Genomic DNA, 17,721 nt, shown 5'->3' on the forward strand with positions numbered 1-17,721 from the left:
AATATTTGAATTGCTATTTTTTTTGGGCAGTGCAACCTTCTTAAGACTGTGCAATATCAAAGGTGAAGTGCATATTTGCCAGAATGCTAATATGACATTTTGTGATATGATTATTGTGTAACTAGGCAAACCAATCAATATTACAGGGCACACTATGCAGAACAAACCTCGTAGCTCACAGCTCCTCACCTATCACATATCGAGCATCTGACCTGTGATTGGGCAGTACAATTTATTTATGGCGTGACCATTTTATGTAAAATAAATGAGCTACTTAAATAGTTTGCAAGGTCAGAGTCACATTTGTCATTCCAGTTTCATTATATCACAGGACTGGCAACCTGAGATTGTGAATCTTAAACATGTATTGTGGCCAAATGGTAAGTGTCGTTTTTAAGAAATTTCTCTCTCTCTCTCATATACTCTGAAGAATAGTGTTATATATAACGGGAGGTCCTTTGTAACTGCTGTATTTCCATGCTGGCGGCAAATGAGTATTGTTAAAGTATTGAGTGTTTATGTCAATTATATTCAGTTACGTCATATGCCAGTATTGAGAACAGATGCAATTTTTGTCATCTGTGTCATGATTAACATAATTTGTTCAGATGGGTGGTAAATCTTTCCGACACATACAAGTGCCCAATAGGATTCCTGGTGTACTCCTGGTACCTCCATTGAAAAGCCTGATGATAGATGGAAATGCTGCATAAGAGATTTACCCAACATTAAAGGCCAAACATTTTTTAAGAGTAGTTCATCTGAAAAGTAGTTCATCATGGGAATAGTAAAAAATTGCTTGGAATATAATGTTAACTTATAAAGTTTAACAACTGTATTTTTCGAGTTACTATCAGTTATTATTCCAAAACAAATATTAGCAAAGTTTAACAGAATCCATATGTATTAAACCTGCTTCCGTTTCTGGTCAGTTCTATCAGGAATTATGGCCTGGATTTTCATTGAGTCGGGTTGACTCAGGAGCCCTTTAAAAATGGCGGTTGGGTCCTGATTCCGGGATTCCCGACCCCATTCCTGGCCTGTCTGATTTTTGGGAGTGCCTTTAAAGAGCGAGGGCTGGTTCCTGTCAAAAGCCCACACCCAGCACTCCCAACCTGGCTGGCTCCATTGCGGAGATAGGCATCTTTTACTCTTCCACAATTTTAATGGAGTCGGGCCAGGTTTTTAAAGAGCTGTGGTTCATGACCCCTCAGAGGAGTCGTGAATCCTAGTCTGCCTGAGGGGTCCATTTAAAAGGTAAGTTCAAAAGATCCTCCTCATGCCCCCTATGCCAAGCTCTGCCCTTCCACCCACCCTAGCGCAGGCGTTTCAAGAAATGTAATAGCTGACTGGGGTCTTAGCAAAGCCTCATTATGCATATTTGGCTGAGATCCCAGGCAGCTATTACAGTACTAGAGCACCTACTCCCCAGAGGAAATATTGTTTGATTGACAGATCAGGCTCTCTGATCTCTGCTGTTAAGTTCACAATGTTTGTTTATACAAGTTAATTGGTTTCAAAGGTTTGTGGTTTTTGATACTTTAAAGGGTCTGGATGATTGACACTTTTATTAGCTTGTAGTGGAGACTTTTTTTCAAAAATAGGAGAAAATTATGAATGAAGTACTATTTTCAAAGCTTTTTTTACACATTCCACTATACACTATAGGGCTGTCGCTTCTAGAAAGTGTACAGTGGGTCAATGGGTATGGAAGTGCAATATCACAGCATAGGGAACATGAGGGGCCATAGGGTAATGGTGGAATGGCAGGGCTTGGCATAGACGGCATGGGGGTATAGACGGTGTGGTGGAAGGGCAAGAGCTTAGCATTGGGGCATGAGGGGCCATAGGGGGGGTGGATGGAAGGTCAGAGCTTGCCATAGGGGTTGGGTAGGGGACATGCGGTGCCATGGATGGAGCATAGTGAGTGTTTGGAGCATAAAGTGGTGTGAAGGGTGAGGGCTGGAGGGCCTTTGTATTTTTATTTTAACTGGGACAAAGTCCCACGTCATCAAAGAGTGCCTTTTAAACAGCCCACTTCTGTACCCAGCAGCCTCTGTGGCTGCCTCTGCACTTCTTTCCAGGTCGGCTGGCCCAACTCCAGCCCCCACCCGTCCCCCAGCAACGAAGATCCCGCCTTGATGGGCACTTTCTCCCGAGGTGGTTGGGCCGAGCTGGAAATTTTCCCAACTCCAGCTATCCACCTCGAGGATGAAAATCCAGGCCTGTATCTCATTGAAACTGAATGAGACTCACCAATTTAAAGGGAAACAAGAATAGATTTTAATGAGGCCCTGAGATGTTAGGTGATTATTTTTGTGTATGTGATATGTACCTGAACACAAAGACAGTCCTGATTGGTTAGTTTTACTTAATCACAGTGCTCAAATTCAGCAACATGAATTTAGCAACACTTGACAGAAGCAGCCATACTAAACCTGTGGTGAACTCAACTTGGCACATTGCTTTACAACCCTTCTTAGTTTGTAAACAATCATTCATTTTACTATTCGATTCTATAGTTACCGAGCCCAGCTTTCACTCTTTCTTAAAGTTGTTCATGTCAGTTTGGACATACTTTATGAATTAATTGCATGTGATTTTATAAGTTTTTCTCCATCTTATAAAAAACCTGTAAAAAGTTTGGCATGAAGTGAAAGTCACAGCCTGAAACTTCTGTTCTTTCTGAGGGTGGGAGTCAGGCATTTTGGGAGGAGGTGCCGAAAATAGGAACCGAATCATTTTTCACTGGGTTTTGAGAGCTGCACCATCAAATCTTGATGGGGGTGGGGCAGGTGCTTCTTTCACTCAGCCCCTCTGTCCAGACATCAGTCCGGGACATCTCAGAGAGGGGGGAGTCCCACAGAATTCCTCCTACAGTCAGTGATATGCACACCTGTAGAAAACAAGCATACATGCCACATTTGGTCTATCAATGCTTAATTCAAATGGCAATAAATCCTGGAAGGATAGATTGCTGTGTGACTTTTGGCCACCGTCCTGTTAGCAAAAGAGGAAAATGGAAGATATGTTCAAAGCATCAACTTGATCATGGCAGGAACAAAATGATTGGCAGAAATGTTCTCCTTAACATTTCCAGCAGAACAAGAATGCAACTAGAAATTCTACTTTCATGTCTTTGCTGGGGACTTTAATACATCACTTGGGATAAATCCCCCACAAAATGCACACTGGATTCCATCAGGGCCATTTGGTTTCAGACCTCATAATCTTCGTCCAAACATGGGCAAAAGGAATGAATTCCAGAGTTGAGGTAAGAGTGACTGCCCTTGATATCGAGGCAGCATTTGAACCAGTGTGGCATCAAGAACCCTAGTAAAATTGAAGTCAATGAGAATCAGCAGGAAAATAGCCTCCACTGGCTGGAGTCATACTTAACACAAAGGAAGATAATTGTAATTGGGGTGGAGGCCGATCATTTCAGGTGCAGGATATCACTACAGGAGCTTCTCAGGGTGGTGTCCTAGGCCCAGCCATCTTCAGTTGAGTCATCAGCCATCAATCACTTTCCCTCGATCAAAAGGTCAGAAACGGGGATGATGTTCACTACCATTCGAGATTTCTCAGATATTGAGTCAATGTCTGCATGCAGCAAGACCTGGACAACCTTCAGGCTTCAGTTGATGAGTGGCAAGTAACATTTCTGTTACACAAGTGACAGGCAATAACCATCTCCAACAAGCGAGAATCTAAGCATCTCCCCTTGACGTTGAACAGCATTACCATCATTGAATTCCCCACTATCAACATCCTCAGGTTTACCATTGACTAGAAGCTTAACTGTACTAGCCATATAAATACTGTGGCTACAAGAACAGGTTGGAGGCTTGTAATTCTGTAGTGAATAACTCACCTCCTAACTCCCCAGAGCCTGCCCACCATCTACAAGGCACAAGTCAGGAGTGTGATGGAATACTCTCCACTTGCCTGGATGAATTCAGGTTCAACAGCTTGACAAGAAAAGGCAGCCCCCTTGATTGGCACCCTATCCACCACCTTAAACATTCATTGCCTCCACCACTGATGCACCATAGCTTAAGTGTGTACCATCTAGAAGATGCACTGCAAAACTCGTGAAGGCTTCTTCGACTGCAACCTCTACCTCCTCGAAGAACAAAGGCAGCAGGCACATGGGAATACCAACAACTGTAAATTTCCCTGCAAGTCAAACACATTCTGACTTGGAACCATGGGTTGAATTTTCACTCAGTTGGGAGACTCCATGGATGTTTTAAAAAGGTAGACGGGACTCGATTCCTGGATTCCCACCCTGTTGGATCCAGTGCCTTTGGTTTGCTGGGACTAAAGGATCCCAGTTGCATGCTTTGTTCAGTGTGACCATGTCAGCATAGAGACAGAGAACATCAGGAGATTATTGTTAGAATGAACACATGCTGTTTATTTACAATCTAACTCTACAACTATACTTAAGTGTTCACAACATGAAAACTCTGTCTTCACTCCTCAGTGACTAACCCAAGACTCTCCCACATAGAGGTAGCCCGTGTTACTCTGCTACGGGACAATAAGATCATGTGACCTTACATTGCAATACTTGTCTTAAAGGTATATTACATCTCAAGTTACTACATCCCTCTCCCTTTACTGAAAAATACATTTTACAATTTTTCAATACATCAAGTGACCTTACATTGCAATACTTGTCTTAAAGGTATATTACATCTCAAGTTACTACATCCCTCTCCCTTTACTGAAAAATACATTTTACAATTTTTCAATACATCAAGTTACTTACACTGTTCAATTATTTACAAAGTCAGTCTATCTAGGGGTTTCCTTAAGCATGTAGAACATCTCAACTCTATAACTTCTGCAGTTTGCTTTGGAATCTCCCTTACTGAAGTCATCCGAATTTCAGGTTCTACATCTGGTCCCTGTAAATTTGTTTCTTCGACTCTTTCAGGTACAGTCGGCCCTTCAAATACTTTTGTACTTGGTTGAGTTCTTTCCACAGGAAATGTTGATTCAGTCTTGTGCACTGGTGGAATCACTTCTAGATATTTGGCTTCTCCACTTCCAATGTGATCCACATGTTTTCTTATTATTCGATCTTCAACTTTTACATGGTACGAAAGTGGGACCAACATAGCACTTATTTCACCGAATGACCATGCTGGTCCTTCACTAAAATTTTTCACAAATATCTTCTCTCCTACATTAAATGTCCTGGGTGACCTTCCTTCATATATATCTATTCATTTTGAATGCATGTCTATTATAAGGAGAAACATTGGCCAGAATCTTTGGGTTGGCATGCGGGGCGGGCCCCAGTTAGCGACACATAAAATGACACGCAGTGATATCGGCCATGCATCCGGATGTCACTGCACGTCATTCTGATCTTCAGTTCGGCGGGCGTGCAACAGAGTCGGCTGCGTGCCCGCCGAGCTGTCAAAGGCCTAGTAAGGCCATGGAAAAGCTAATTAAAGTGATTAGCTGAGCTGCCCGTCCAACCTTACGGTTGGCGGGCAGGGGAAGAGCCCAGGCAGCCTTTGTATTTATCATGAAACCTCATCCAAGGGCACGATAAGGTTTCATGAAGGTTTTTAAACTTCAGTAAAATTATTAATAAAATTCATAGACATGTCCCAGCTCATGTGACACTGTCATTTTTTTTATTCATTTATGGGATGTGGGCTTCACTGGCTGGGCCAGCATTTATTTTCCCTTGAGAAGGTGGTGGTGAGCTGCATTCTTGAACCGCTGCAGTCCATGTGATGTAGGTACACCCACAGTGCTGTTAGGAAGGGAGCTCCAGGATTTTGACCCAGCGACAGTGAAAGAACGGTGATATATTTCCAAGTCAGGATGGTGAGTGACTTGGAGGGGTACTTCCAGGTGGTGGTGTTCCCATTTATCTGCTGCCCTTGTTATTCTAGGTGGTAGTGGTCGTGGATTTGGAAGTTGCAGTCTAAGGAGCCTTGATGAATTCCTGCAGTGCATCTTGTCGATGGTACACACTGCTGCTACTATGCATCGGTGGCGGAGGGAGTGAATGTTTGTGGATGTGATGCCAATCAAGTGGGCTGCTTTGTCCTGCATGGTGTCAAGCTTCTTCAGTGTTGTAGGAGCTGCACTCATCCAGGAAAGTGGGGAGTATTCCATCACATTCCTGACTTGTGCCTTGTAGATCGTGGACAGGCTTTGAGGAGTCAGGAGGTGAGTTACTCGTCGCATGATTCCTAGCCTCTTACCTGCTCTTGTAGCCATAGTATTTATATGGCTAGTCCAGTTCAGTTTCTGGTCAATGGTAAACCCCAGGATGTTGATAGTGGGGGATTCAGTGATGGTAATGCCATTGAACATCAAGGGGCAATGGTTGAATTCTCTCTTGTTGGAGATGATCATTGCCTGACACTTGTGTGGCGCGAATGTTACTTGCCACTTGTCAGCCCAAGCCTGGATATTGTCCAGGTCTTGATGCATTGAGGACATGGACTGCTTCAGTATCTGAAGAGTCGTGAATGTTGCTGAACATTGTGCAATCATCAGTGAACATCCCCACTTCTGACCTTATGATGGAAGGAAGGTCATTGATGAAGCAGCTGAAGATGGTTGGGCCTAGGACACTACCCTGAGGAACTCCTGCAGTGATGTCCTGGAGCTGAGATGACTGACATCCAACAACCACAACCATCTTCCTTTGAGCTAGGTATGACTCCAACCAATGGAGAGTTTTCCCCCTAATTCCCACTCACTCCAGTTTTGCTAGGGCTCCTTGATGCCACACTCAGTCAAATGCTGCCTTGATGTCAAGAGCATGTCACTCTCACCTTACCTTCGGAGTTCAGCTCTTTTGCCCATGTTTGAACCAAGGCTGTAATGATGCCAGGAGCTGAGTGGCCATGGCGGAACCCAAACTGGGAATCAGTGAGCAGGTTATTGCTAAGCAAGTGCCTCTTGATAGCACTGTTGATGACCCCTTCCATTACTTTACTGATGATCGAGAGTCGACTGATGGGGCAGTAATTGGCCGGGTTGGATTTGTCCTGCTTTTTGTGTACAGGGCATACCTGGGCAATCTTCCACATAGCCGGGTAGATGCCAATGTTGTAGCTGTACTGGAACAGCTTGGCTAGGGGCACGGCAAGTTCTGGAGCACAAGTCCTCCGTACTATTGTCGGGATATTGTCAGGGCCCATAGCCTTTGCAGTATCCAGTGCCTTCAGCCATTTCTTAGTATCACATGAAGTGTATCGAATTGGCTGAAGACTGGCATCTGTGATGGTGGGGATCTCTGGAGGAGGCTGAGATGGATCATCCACTCGGCACTTCTGGCTGAAGATTGTTGCGAATGCTTCAGCCATATCCTTTGCACTGATGTGCTGGGCTCCTCCATCATTGAAGATGAGGATATTTGTGGAGTTTCCTCCTCCAGTGAGTTGTTTAATTGTCCACCACTGTTCACGACTGGATGTAGCAGGACTGCAGAGCTTAGATCTGATCCGTTGGTTGTGGGATCGCTTAGCTCTGTCTATCACTTGCTGTTTATGCTGTTTGGCATGCAAGTGGTCCTGTGTTATAGCTTCACCAGGTTGACACCTCATTTTTAGGAATGCTGGTGCTGTTCCTGGCATGACCTCCTGCATTCTTCATTGAACCAGGGTTAATCCCCTGGCTTGATGGTAATGGTAGAGTGGGGGATATGCCAGGCCATGAGGTTACAGATTGTGTTCGAGTACAATTCTGCTGCTGCTGATGGCCCACAGCGCCTCATGGATACCCAGTCATGAGTTGCTAGATCTGTTCGAAATCCATCCCATTTAGCAAGATGGTAGTGCCACACAACACGATGGAGCGCATCCTCAATGTGAAGGCGGGACTTCGTCTCCACAATGACTGTGCGGTGGTTGCTCCCACCAATACTGTCACGGACAGATGCACCTGTGGCAGGCAGGCTGGTGAGGATAGGGTCAAGTATGTTTTTCCATCTTGTTGATTCCCTCACCACCTGCCACAGACCCAGTCGAGCAGCTATGTCATTTAGGACTCAGCCATCTAGGTCTGTAGTGGTGCTACCGAGCCCCTTTAGATGATGGACAAGTGCCCGCTCCTACCCAGCTCCCCCTCCAAAGGGGAGAAAATTCTCCCCATTGTTCCCATAAAAGGTCCCACATAATCGATGTGTACACATACCCATGGCTTTCCTGGCTACCCCCAGGGGTGTAATGGGGCTGTTGCAGGTAATTTTGGTACTCGTTGACACTGCATACAACTTCTTACTAGATTTTCTAGCTCTTCACCCATTCCTGGCCACCACATGTAGCTACGTGCTATTGCCTTCCTTTTAGAAGTTCAGGGATGTGAACTGTGAAGTTCAGATAACAGTGGTTTTCATCCTTTTGGAGGAACAATTACACGATCTCCCCACAATAAAATACCTTCCTGGCTGGTTATCTTGTATTTTCTCTGAAAATACGTTTTCATTTCAACAGATTCTTGTGTTTTTGACCAACCAGGAAGGACTTGATTTCTCACTTTGGATAAGACTGGATCTCAGTTCATCCAATCTTTAGTTTGTTCAGCACATATCAGTGACAAGTCCAGGAAGTTTAATAACAAGATATATTCCTGAGAAATTGGAACATCTTCATCTTTCACCTGCAAGGGTAAATGACTGAGTGCATCTGCATTTGCAATTTGACTTCCAGGTCTATGAATAAAAGCATACTCATACACTGCCAAGATCAGCACCAGTCTTTATGCTCTTGCCGAGGCTATAGCAAGTATAGCCTTGTCTTCACTGAATAATCCTAATAATGGCTTGTGGTCTGCACAGTTCTCAATACTTGCAGCCCAGGGCTGCTCCAGTGAAGACACGGTCCTGAAAGCCAAGAAGAGTTCAATAGGCGGCAGGAGGCCTAGCAATCTCACCACTCTGGCTTGGGAGGCGGTGGCAGTGGTGGTCAGTGCCAATGCTGCACAGAAAAGGTTGGCCATCCAGTGCAGAAAGAGGATGAATGATCTCATCTGCGCTGCCAGGGTAAGGCAACCATATTATCACTAAACTCACACACTCACAAGGCCATTACACATTCACTGACATCTCACTCACTGCCAGCTCAAGGAACATCACCACTCACTCTCTCATACACACCCTCACATCTCTATCTGGTTTCATCTTCTCTAGAGACCGCCCCCTCAGCCCTCACCATCTTGAGGTCACTTGCACAGATCAACATGTGCCCCCACACACACACCCTGGGATACCTCCCTTCCCCAGTTCAGCCCTCACCCTGCAGTCTCTTCCCTCACCTGAGACCACTTCTCCCCTTCCCCAAGCAAGCCTTAGCCCTGCAGCCGTTGAAAAGTAACCCCCACTTTATGGCTGGTCTGGCAGGTGGACACCTGCCCGTGAGCCCCCCTACAAGTGATGTGACGCTGCCAGGCACTGATGACCATGAGTGCTACCGGAAGCAAGGTGGGTAAACAAGTCGAGCGAAGATGCATGTCACTTACAACTTCAGACCATGAACTCTCTCCTCCATCTCCACCCCCTTTCCGATTCCCTTTTTCCAATAATTTATAATTTCTTAAAAATATATTTTTCTTTTCCCACCCATTTTTAAATTTCTTTCGATCTATCGTTTTATCTCCACCTTTTAACCCATTTCGATCCCTTCCCCCCACCCCATCCCCACTAGGGCCATCTGCCACTTGCTTGTCCTACTTTCTATCCTTAATGTCACCATTAGCACATTCCTTAGATAATATCACCACCGTCAACACCCCTTTGTCCTTTTGTCTATGACATCTTTGGCAATCTCTTCTTTGCCTCCACCTACCACTGGCCCTCTATCCAGCTCTACCTGTCCCACCCACCCCTCAACCAGCTTATATTTCATCTCATTTCACTATTTCCTCAGTTCTGATGAAGAGTCATATGGACTCGAAACGTTAACTGTGTTCCTCTCTGAAGATGCTGTCAGACCTGCTGGGTTTTTCCAGCTATTTTTGTTTTTGTTTTAGATTTCCGGCATCCGCAGTATTTTGCTTTTATTTCACTTATGTACGGTTGTGGAGATGCTGACGTGCCCGGATAATCCAGCGTGGGGGATGATTCCGGCAAGCAGGGCTTATAATGAGATGCTAAAGTATTGAAATTACGTTCCCGATGTGCGGGAAATGTAGGAAATGCAGCCCGCCAATGACAGGTGGAGCAGACGATTGCAAACTGTTTTCACAACGGCATAAAACCGATTTTTTGCCTTCTCGCCATATTGTCCGCTCACACCGCCAAACATGCCCGCTGCCAATGGCATCAGACGATTCCACCCTCAGAATTTCTCTCCATGCAGGAGAAGAAAGGGCAAAACATCACAGAGAGGAGAAATCCAGAGGGTGCTGGGGGTGGAGGGGGTTGGGGGGGCTTAGGGTCCCTCTGTAACAGGCATTGATGTCTACTGGCAATGTATACTTAGCTGGGCTACTAGGAAGGAGATCCTGCAGATGTCCTGAGGCACTGGTGCTCACACATGTCAAGAGCTGATCCTCTGCCTGTCGACCCTATGTTAGTGGTCTTGCCTTCTTGGGGCTGGATCTTTATGGGCAGAATTTTCCTGTTGGTGTGCAGGGGTGGCCCCTGCACGCACGTGCGTAAATTGACGTGTGGTGACGTCGGGTGAGCGTCCTAACATCACCACGCGCCATCGCGATATTTCGTTGGGCGGGCATGCATGGATCTCTGATGCGTGTCCGCCATTAATTAATGGGCCACTTAAGGCTCTTGAGGCACCAAACGACGGTGCTTTTCAGCGCCCGTGCAATCTTTGGGTCGTCGCACAGGTGCAACGGGCAGACAGGTAGAACACATTTGTATAAACCTCATTCATGAGCGGGATAAGAGGGCTCAGTGGGGTCACGAGTGGGCTCTTTCAAGTATTAATTTTTCAAAATTACTGGTACTTGCCTGCGTGATCTGCAATACTTCAAAACACTCACCAGCTGCTTGGTCTGGACTCACAACCTTCAGGTCAATACTCTTCAGTGAGGAATCTTCTTTGGGCCTGCATGTTGCAGGAAGTCTTCTCTTAGCCTGGGAATGGGAGCTGAACTCTCCACTGGAGGCACCTCTTCTGAGGAGGAAGGGAGGGCTAGAAGGGGGAGGAGGCCAGGAGTGCACATTCAGCCTCCAGGGGAGCCACCTTTGGGAGGACAGGCACAGGCACAAAGGTTACAGGGCCAAGAGGTAGTCCAAGGAGGAAGGGGCTGCAGAAGATACCACTATCCTGTTGCCAGGGTATACTGGCAGCGAAGCAGCTACCTCAATATGTCTGAGGTGCAGTGCCGAAGGAGGCTGCATCTCTCAAGGGAGACAGTCAACTATATCTGTCAGATGATTGGGCCTGAGAAATCTGCGAACTATGTGGGTAGACACCCTATGTCAGTGGCTCTAAAGGTCACAGCTGCCCTCAACTTCTGTGCCTCTGGCTCCTTCCAGGGGTTGGTGGGTGATCTTTGCTCCCAATCAGTTGTCCACATTTGTGCCAAGCAGGTTATAGACGCTCTGTTCAGGCATGCATTTACCTTCATCCACTTCCGTTGGGACCAGTCAAGCCAGACACAGCGAGCCAGAGGCTTGTTGGCTTCCCCCGCGTCCAGGGTGCAATAGACTGCACACATGTGGCCATCAAGGCGCCAGCAGGTGAGCCCGGTGCCTTTGTCAACAGGAAGGGCTTCCACTCCATGAACGTGCAGATAATGTATGATCACAAGATGCAGATTCTACAAGTCTGTGCAAGGTACCCAGGCAGCTCCCATGATGCCTACATCCTCAGACACTCCAAGGTGCCGGGGCTCTTCAGTGCTCCAGCCCGGCTTGGTGAATGGCTGCTGGGTGACAAGGGCTATCCCCTCAGAAGGTGGCTCATGACGCCTCTCCACCATCCAAGAACAGAAGCTGAGCAGCGGCACAATAGAAGCCACGCCTCCACAAGGGCTGTGGTGGAGAGAGCCGTTGGTCTTCTCAAGATGCGCTTCCAATGCCTGGGCCGCTCAGGGGTCGCACTCCAGTACCCCCCAGATCGTGTTTCGGTGATAGTGTGAGAGGGGGCCTCTGCTGCTCCTCCTCCCAGCCCTGCTGTGCTGATGCTGAAAGGAAGAACAAGGACATTAGATCAGTTAACGTGTAGACAATGCCAATGTGCATCCCTGTCCCCCGGATCATTATGCGCTCATCCTTCCATAAGCAATGATCAAGCCATGTTGCAAACTTCAACCACTGAACATTCAGCACTGCCATGGCTGTTGGGAGAACAATGGTGACCTCAGTGCTGGGCAAACATACCTGCCCGTGGCACCTCAGCCTTACCGACACCGGTGGACCTGGGCGCATAGCACCTCTCCAAATCTAGGGCCTCCTGCTTGAAGCCGCTGAGATTTGCTAACTGTGCCAGCCCTCCACCAGTCGTCACCTGCTTGGCTGCATTATGTGCATTCTTCTCCTGAAAAGGAGAGAAGAGCATTGATTAGTGCTACTTGTACCTGGACTCTCTCCACGGACGGCCCACCCCAACCAGAGTAGGACATTGCAGGGCTCCAGTGCCTCCTCACCCCGCTGCTGCCGAACACTCACACAAAGATGCCAGGCCTGTCCCCCCAACACCCCCCACCCACCTTGGCCAAATGCTGCCTACATCACATTAGGCACCACATGGTCTAACCTTCCATAGCAAGGAGGCACAAGCACGTGGAGTGCAGAGGACAGCAGATCGATCGGTGCCATGCCACCTTGAAGCTCCCCTCCCAGCATGTCTTCACCCTGACTTTGACATTTCCTGGGGTTCCAGCACTGTGTCTAGATGCAGCTCCTCCAGGTTGCCCCCAAAACAGTCATGTGGGTTTCAGTGTACCACTGCTGCGGGTGCAGAACCCATCTCTTCACCGCCCTCTCAGGGTGATCTCGGCATGGGCAATATCTGCTGGCCCACCCAGCGATGGACACATGCCTTCAATGATTCAATGCAGTCACTGCACTCAGACTTGGAGGGGGGTGCGGGGCGCCAGGGGGGAAAGCCTCCCTGCTGGGTTAAGTGACCAATGCCAACATGGTACTCACCCTTCCTGAGCGCAACAGTTCGTTGAAGCGCTTGCAACACTGGATCCAGGTGCGCTGCACCACGCCGTGGGAGCTCACCACCTCCGCCACCTCCTCCCAGGCACATTTGGTCATGTGGGGGAGCCTCTTCCTGGCAGGACCTCCCGCCGTGCTGCCACCTCCTCGAGGAGGGCAGCATCGCAATCATCAGAAAAATGAGGGGCACAGTGCCCCCCTGCCCTACCCTCCTTCCTGGCCTGCCCACGAGCAGAGTTCTGGGGTGCCCTTCCACTGGCCATAATTTGCAGCCTTCGAAAGGCTGAAGCAGTTTTTAAAACAAGCTGCTGGGTCACCATTGGACCCGGTGGTCCTTGCAGTCCCACCGCCGCCACCCCACTCCCGCTGTCCTCGGGAGCTGCGATTCACGCTGGGCGGGCCAACATAAAATGGCGGCGCGGTCTGACCCCCCCCCCCCCACCCACCCCCTGCCAGCCAGAAAATTCTGCCCTATGTCTATCCCCTATGTGCTGTGCAGTGGCACAGGGCTGAGAAGAAGGCAGTTCATTTCAGTGCTGGTGTTGCTCTTGCTGCTGCTGCTGCAGGTGCTGTTCATGTTAGTGTTGCTGTTCCTCTTGCTCTTCATCCGATGTGCAAGGTAGAGCTGCAGAAGCTGCTCCCAATCGATGTTAAAGGCTGGCAGCAGGGAAGTGTAGCTGAAGGTAAGTTTTTATTTATATTTTCACAGGATGTGAGCATCACTGGCTGGGCCAGCAATTGCTTTTCATCCCTAATTGACCTTGAGAAGGTGGTGGTGAGCCGGCTTCTTGAACCGCTGCAGTCCATGTGGTGTAGGTGCACCCACAGTACTGTTAGGAAGGGAGTTCCAGGATTTTGATCCAGTGACAGTGAAGGAACGGCGATATAGATCCAAGTCAGAATGTGGTGTGGCTTGGTGGGGAACTTGCAGATGATGGTGTTCCCATGCATCTTCTGCCCTTGTCCATGTAGGTGGCAGAGGTTGTAATTTTGGAAGGTGTTGCCAAAGAGTGCATTTTATATATGGTACACACTGCTCACACACACACACACACACACACACAGACACACCTAAAAATAAATAAGATGCAAAATTACGGGAAACAATCTTCAAAAATTAACTATATTATTTTACATAGCAATGATCATAAGTACATTCTGTCTAACTAATAAATGATTATTTTAGTTGAATGCATATTAAATAAAAACTCTTAAATAAACTAGCTTATGTTAATTTTTCTATTTACAGGAGAAATATAAATCAATAGCTGGACAGATTATGGATTTACTGTCAAACAACTTTCATGGCCTACCACTTTGTGCTCTGTAGCCTAGTCTTTAGTTTATCTTACCTGGCATCATGCTTTTTTTCCCCACAGAATCAAGGAACCATTTTTCCAACAACAGATTTTAACCCTGGTGAAGATGCAGAAATTTTGTTCTCAGCACTCCAGGGAATGGGTATGTAACATCTAATTAATAGTTTGCTATAAAAATACCTTCAAAATAACAGGTCAAACATTGCCACCTTCTAAACCCTTCATTCTACAAAAAGATCAAAGAATAATCATTAATTTGGCAAACTGATAAACAAAATCAAATCAAAAGAAAACTTTAATAATTTTTAGCCATTATAACTTTTTAAACTTAAATCATGAGGTTTTCACTACTGTGGGTGGTATGATGTGATTTGGCAAATATTATAGCTTTATCACCATTTTCAATAAAGTCATTCCTAAAATGTTTAATGTCTTGCCAGAATACCAAGCATTTACTGACATGAATTTTAATTCAGGTGTGAGATTTCAATTATTTTGACTTTTGCACCTAGTGTCGGTATCAAGGAGTTGAATTTTATGGCTCCCTCTGGGGTGAGTGACAGGCAGGAGAGGCCATAAAATTGGGCACCATGCAAGCAGCACCAGTGCTAGTGCCTACCCACCCGTTCCAACTGCAATTTTACCAGTGGTGGGGCAGGGGTCGGGAGACTTGTCTGCCTGTGGGTCATTAATTAGTCACTTACAGGCCTCCTCTCACCCGTGCTGGGATTTTATAAACAGTGAGGGAAACCAACACCAACTAACCAGCCCGTCCAGTGAAATGTCATGGGCTGGTGACTGAGCAAGTGGGGATGTCCTTTTCGGGCATCCTGTGCCAATTGAAGGCCCCTCCACCCTGCCACATTTCTCCTGCCCTGCCCATCCCAGCCCATCACTCCTCCTCACCAGGGCCTGCCAGCCTTGAAGTCCAGCTCCATTGTACCTGACTTTGCTCGGTGACTGCTGCAGTCCCAGAAGTGGCCACCGCTCCCTCTGGCACTACTGGGACCAGAGACCCACCAGCCATTTGATTAATCGGCAGCGCCTGGATACTGGACTTTCTCTCTAATGGGGGTGGAAGTCTCGACTCAAGCCAATTCCCTGGACATTAAATGGCTGCAGTGTGAGCTGGCCGTGCAAGGCCAGGCTCAACCCTGCAAAGCCAGGGTTTGTGGCCCCTGTCCCCAGCTTAAAATTCAGCCCAAGAGCTTTCAGAGTAATTATAGCAAGAGATAGAAACACTAAATGGTTTCCCCTGCTTTGTTGCAACAGCATGTCTGAACTCCAACTTTAAAATGGCACACCCTTCCTCACTATGCTAGCCTGTCAGTACCATTTGCCAAATTAGTCAATTTTGTGCTCCTTATAAACAAGGTTATCAATTGATGTCAAATTGTGAGCACTTCTATGTTGTGGATTGATAATTTCCACAAAAAAAAAAGGTTAAGAGTGTTCAAGCTCATTTCATTGAGTACAAATGGTCATTAGAAAGTTTTCTGAGCTTTTTGACAAGACAAAAGAGGAGTTTGATAAGGGTAATTGAGTTGATGCGGTGTACATGAACTTCCAAAAGGCTTTTGATAAAGTATCACATAACAGGCTTGTTAGCAAAGTTGAAGACAATGGTATAAAAAAGACAGCGGGAGCATGGATGCGCAGTTGGCTAAGTGACTGGAAACACAAAGTAGTGGTGAATGGGTGTTTTTTGCACTAGAAGATGGTATATAAAGGGATTCCACTGGGGTTGACATTAGGACGTCTGCTTTTTTTGATCTATATTAATGACCGAGACTTGGTTGTGCAAGTCACAATTTCAAAATTTGTAGCTGACTCAAAACTTCAAAGTATTCTGAACTGTGAGTGGACAGTCAACTTCAAGAGGATATAGGCAGGCTAGTAGAATGGGCAGACACATGGCAGATGAAATTTAATGCACCGAAGTGTGATTCATTTTGATAGCAAGAGTGAGGGAAGGCAATATAAAATAAAGGATATAATTCTAAAGGACATGCAGGAGCAGAGGCACCTGGGATATATGTGTACAAATTGTTGAATGTGACAGGGCAGGTAGAGAGCAGGGTTAATAAAGCACACAGGATGCTGGGCTTTTTAAATAGAGGCATAAAGTACAAAAGCAAGAAAGTTGTGGTGAACCTTTATAAAACACTGGTTTGGCCTCAACTGAAGTGTTGTGTCCAATCCTAGGAACCACTTTTTTGAAAGGATGTGAAGGCACTGGAGAGGGTGCATAAAAGTTTTCCAAGAATGGTTCTGGGTTGAGGGACTTCAGTTACAAGGGTAGATTCCAGAAGCTGTGGTTAATCTCCTTAGAGAAGAGAAGGTTAAAAGGAGTTTTGATAGAGACGTGCAAAATCACGAAGGATCTGGACAGAATAGATAGGGGGAAACTGTTCCCATTGGCGGGAGGATCGAGAACCAGAGAGCACAGATTGGCTAAAGAACCAGAGGTGACATGAGGAAAAACTATTTTATGCAGCAAGTGATTAGGATATGGATTTGCATTGCTTGAAAATGTGGTGGCGGCTGATTTAATTATGGCTTTCAAAAGAGAATTGGATAATTATCGGAAGAGAAAACATTTTCAGGGCTATAGGGAAAGGGCAGAAGAGTGGGACTAGATGACTTCTTCTCGCAGAGAGCCGGCATGGACAAGCAGTCCAAGTGGCCTCCCTCTGTGTTGTAACCATTCTATGATTCTATAAACCCTATGGCCAGGGTTTTGCCCTCGTTGGGCAGGCTCGGCAAGGGGTGAGCAGGAGCAGTTGGGAAGCCAACCGCTGTCTGCAATCGGGCCGCGACCACGATTTCACGCTGGTGGGCTAATTAAGGCCCGCCCAGCGTGAAACATGTGCTGCAGCGCTCAGCGCTGCCTGTGTGAGGGCGGGGGAGGAGGGCGAGAGTGCAAGTTCATGCATGCGCACGGCTGCGGGCAGGAAAAGCTCCCTGAGGCACTCAGGGAGATGAAGGTTTTTGAAACTAAAAAGGAAAGAATTTAAAAATATTAAAAACATGTCCCCTCCTGTGACTCTGTCACATGAGCAGGGACATGTTGTGAATGAAATTGAAACATTTTTATTTAATTTTATTTGCTGTTGGAAACTTCATCCCGCCCATCAACCTTAAGGTTGGACGGACAATGAAAAATTTAACTTAATTATTACTTTAATGGTCTCAATATGCCTTTTAATTGTCGGCAGGCATGCTGCCAACTCACATGCGCACCTGCCGACCGAAACATCACGCAAGGGCGCGATGACATCAGGACGC

General features: G+C 46.7%; 1 protein-coding gene across 1 annotated transcript in view; it reads left to right on the top strand.

Moving 5' to 3' along the window:
* Positions 1–13,724: 13,724 nt before the first annotated feature.
* The window catches only part of LOC144682725 (annexin A10-like), an 84,424-nt gene continuing 80,427 nt past the window's right edge, over positions 13,725–17,721 (top strand). Inside the window, exon 1 of the mRNA XM_078545803.1 lies at positions 13,725–13,797. Coding sequence (XP_078401929.1) covers positions 13,725–13,797 — 73 coding nt within the window. The remainder of the gene's footprint in view (positions 13,798–17,721) is intronic.

Source organism: Cetorhinus maximus, chromosome 1, assembly GCF_964194155.1.
Source record: "Cetorhinus maximus chromosome 1, sCetMax3.hap1.1, whole genome shotgun sequence".
Classification (NCBI taxonomy): Eukaryota; Metazoa; Chordata; class Chondrichthyes; order Lamniformes; family Cetorhinidae; genus Cetorhinus; species Cetorhinus maximus.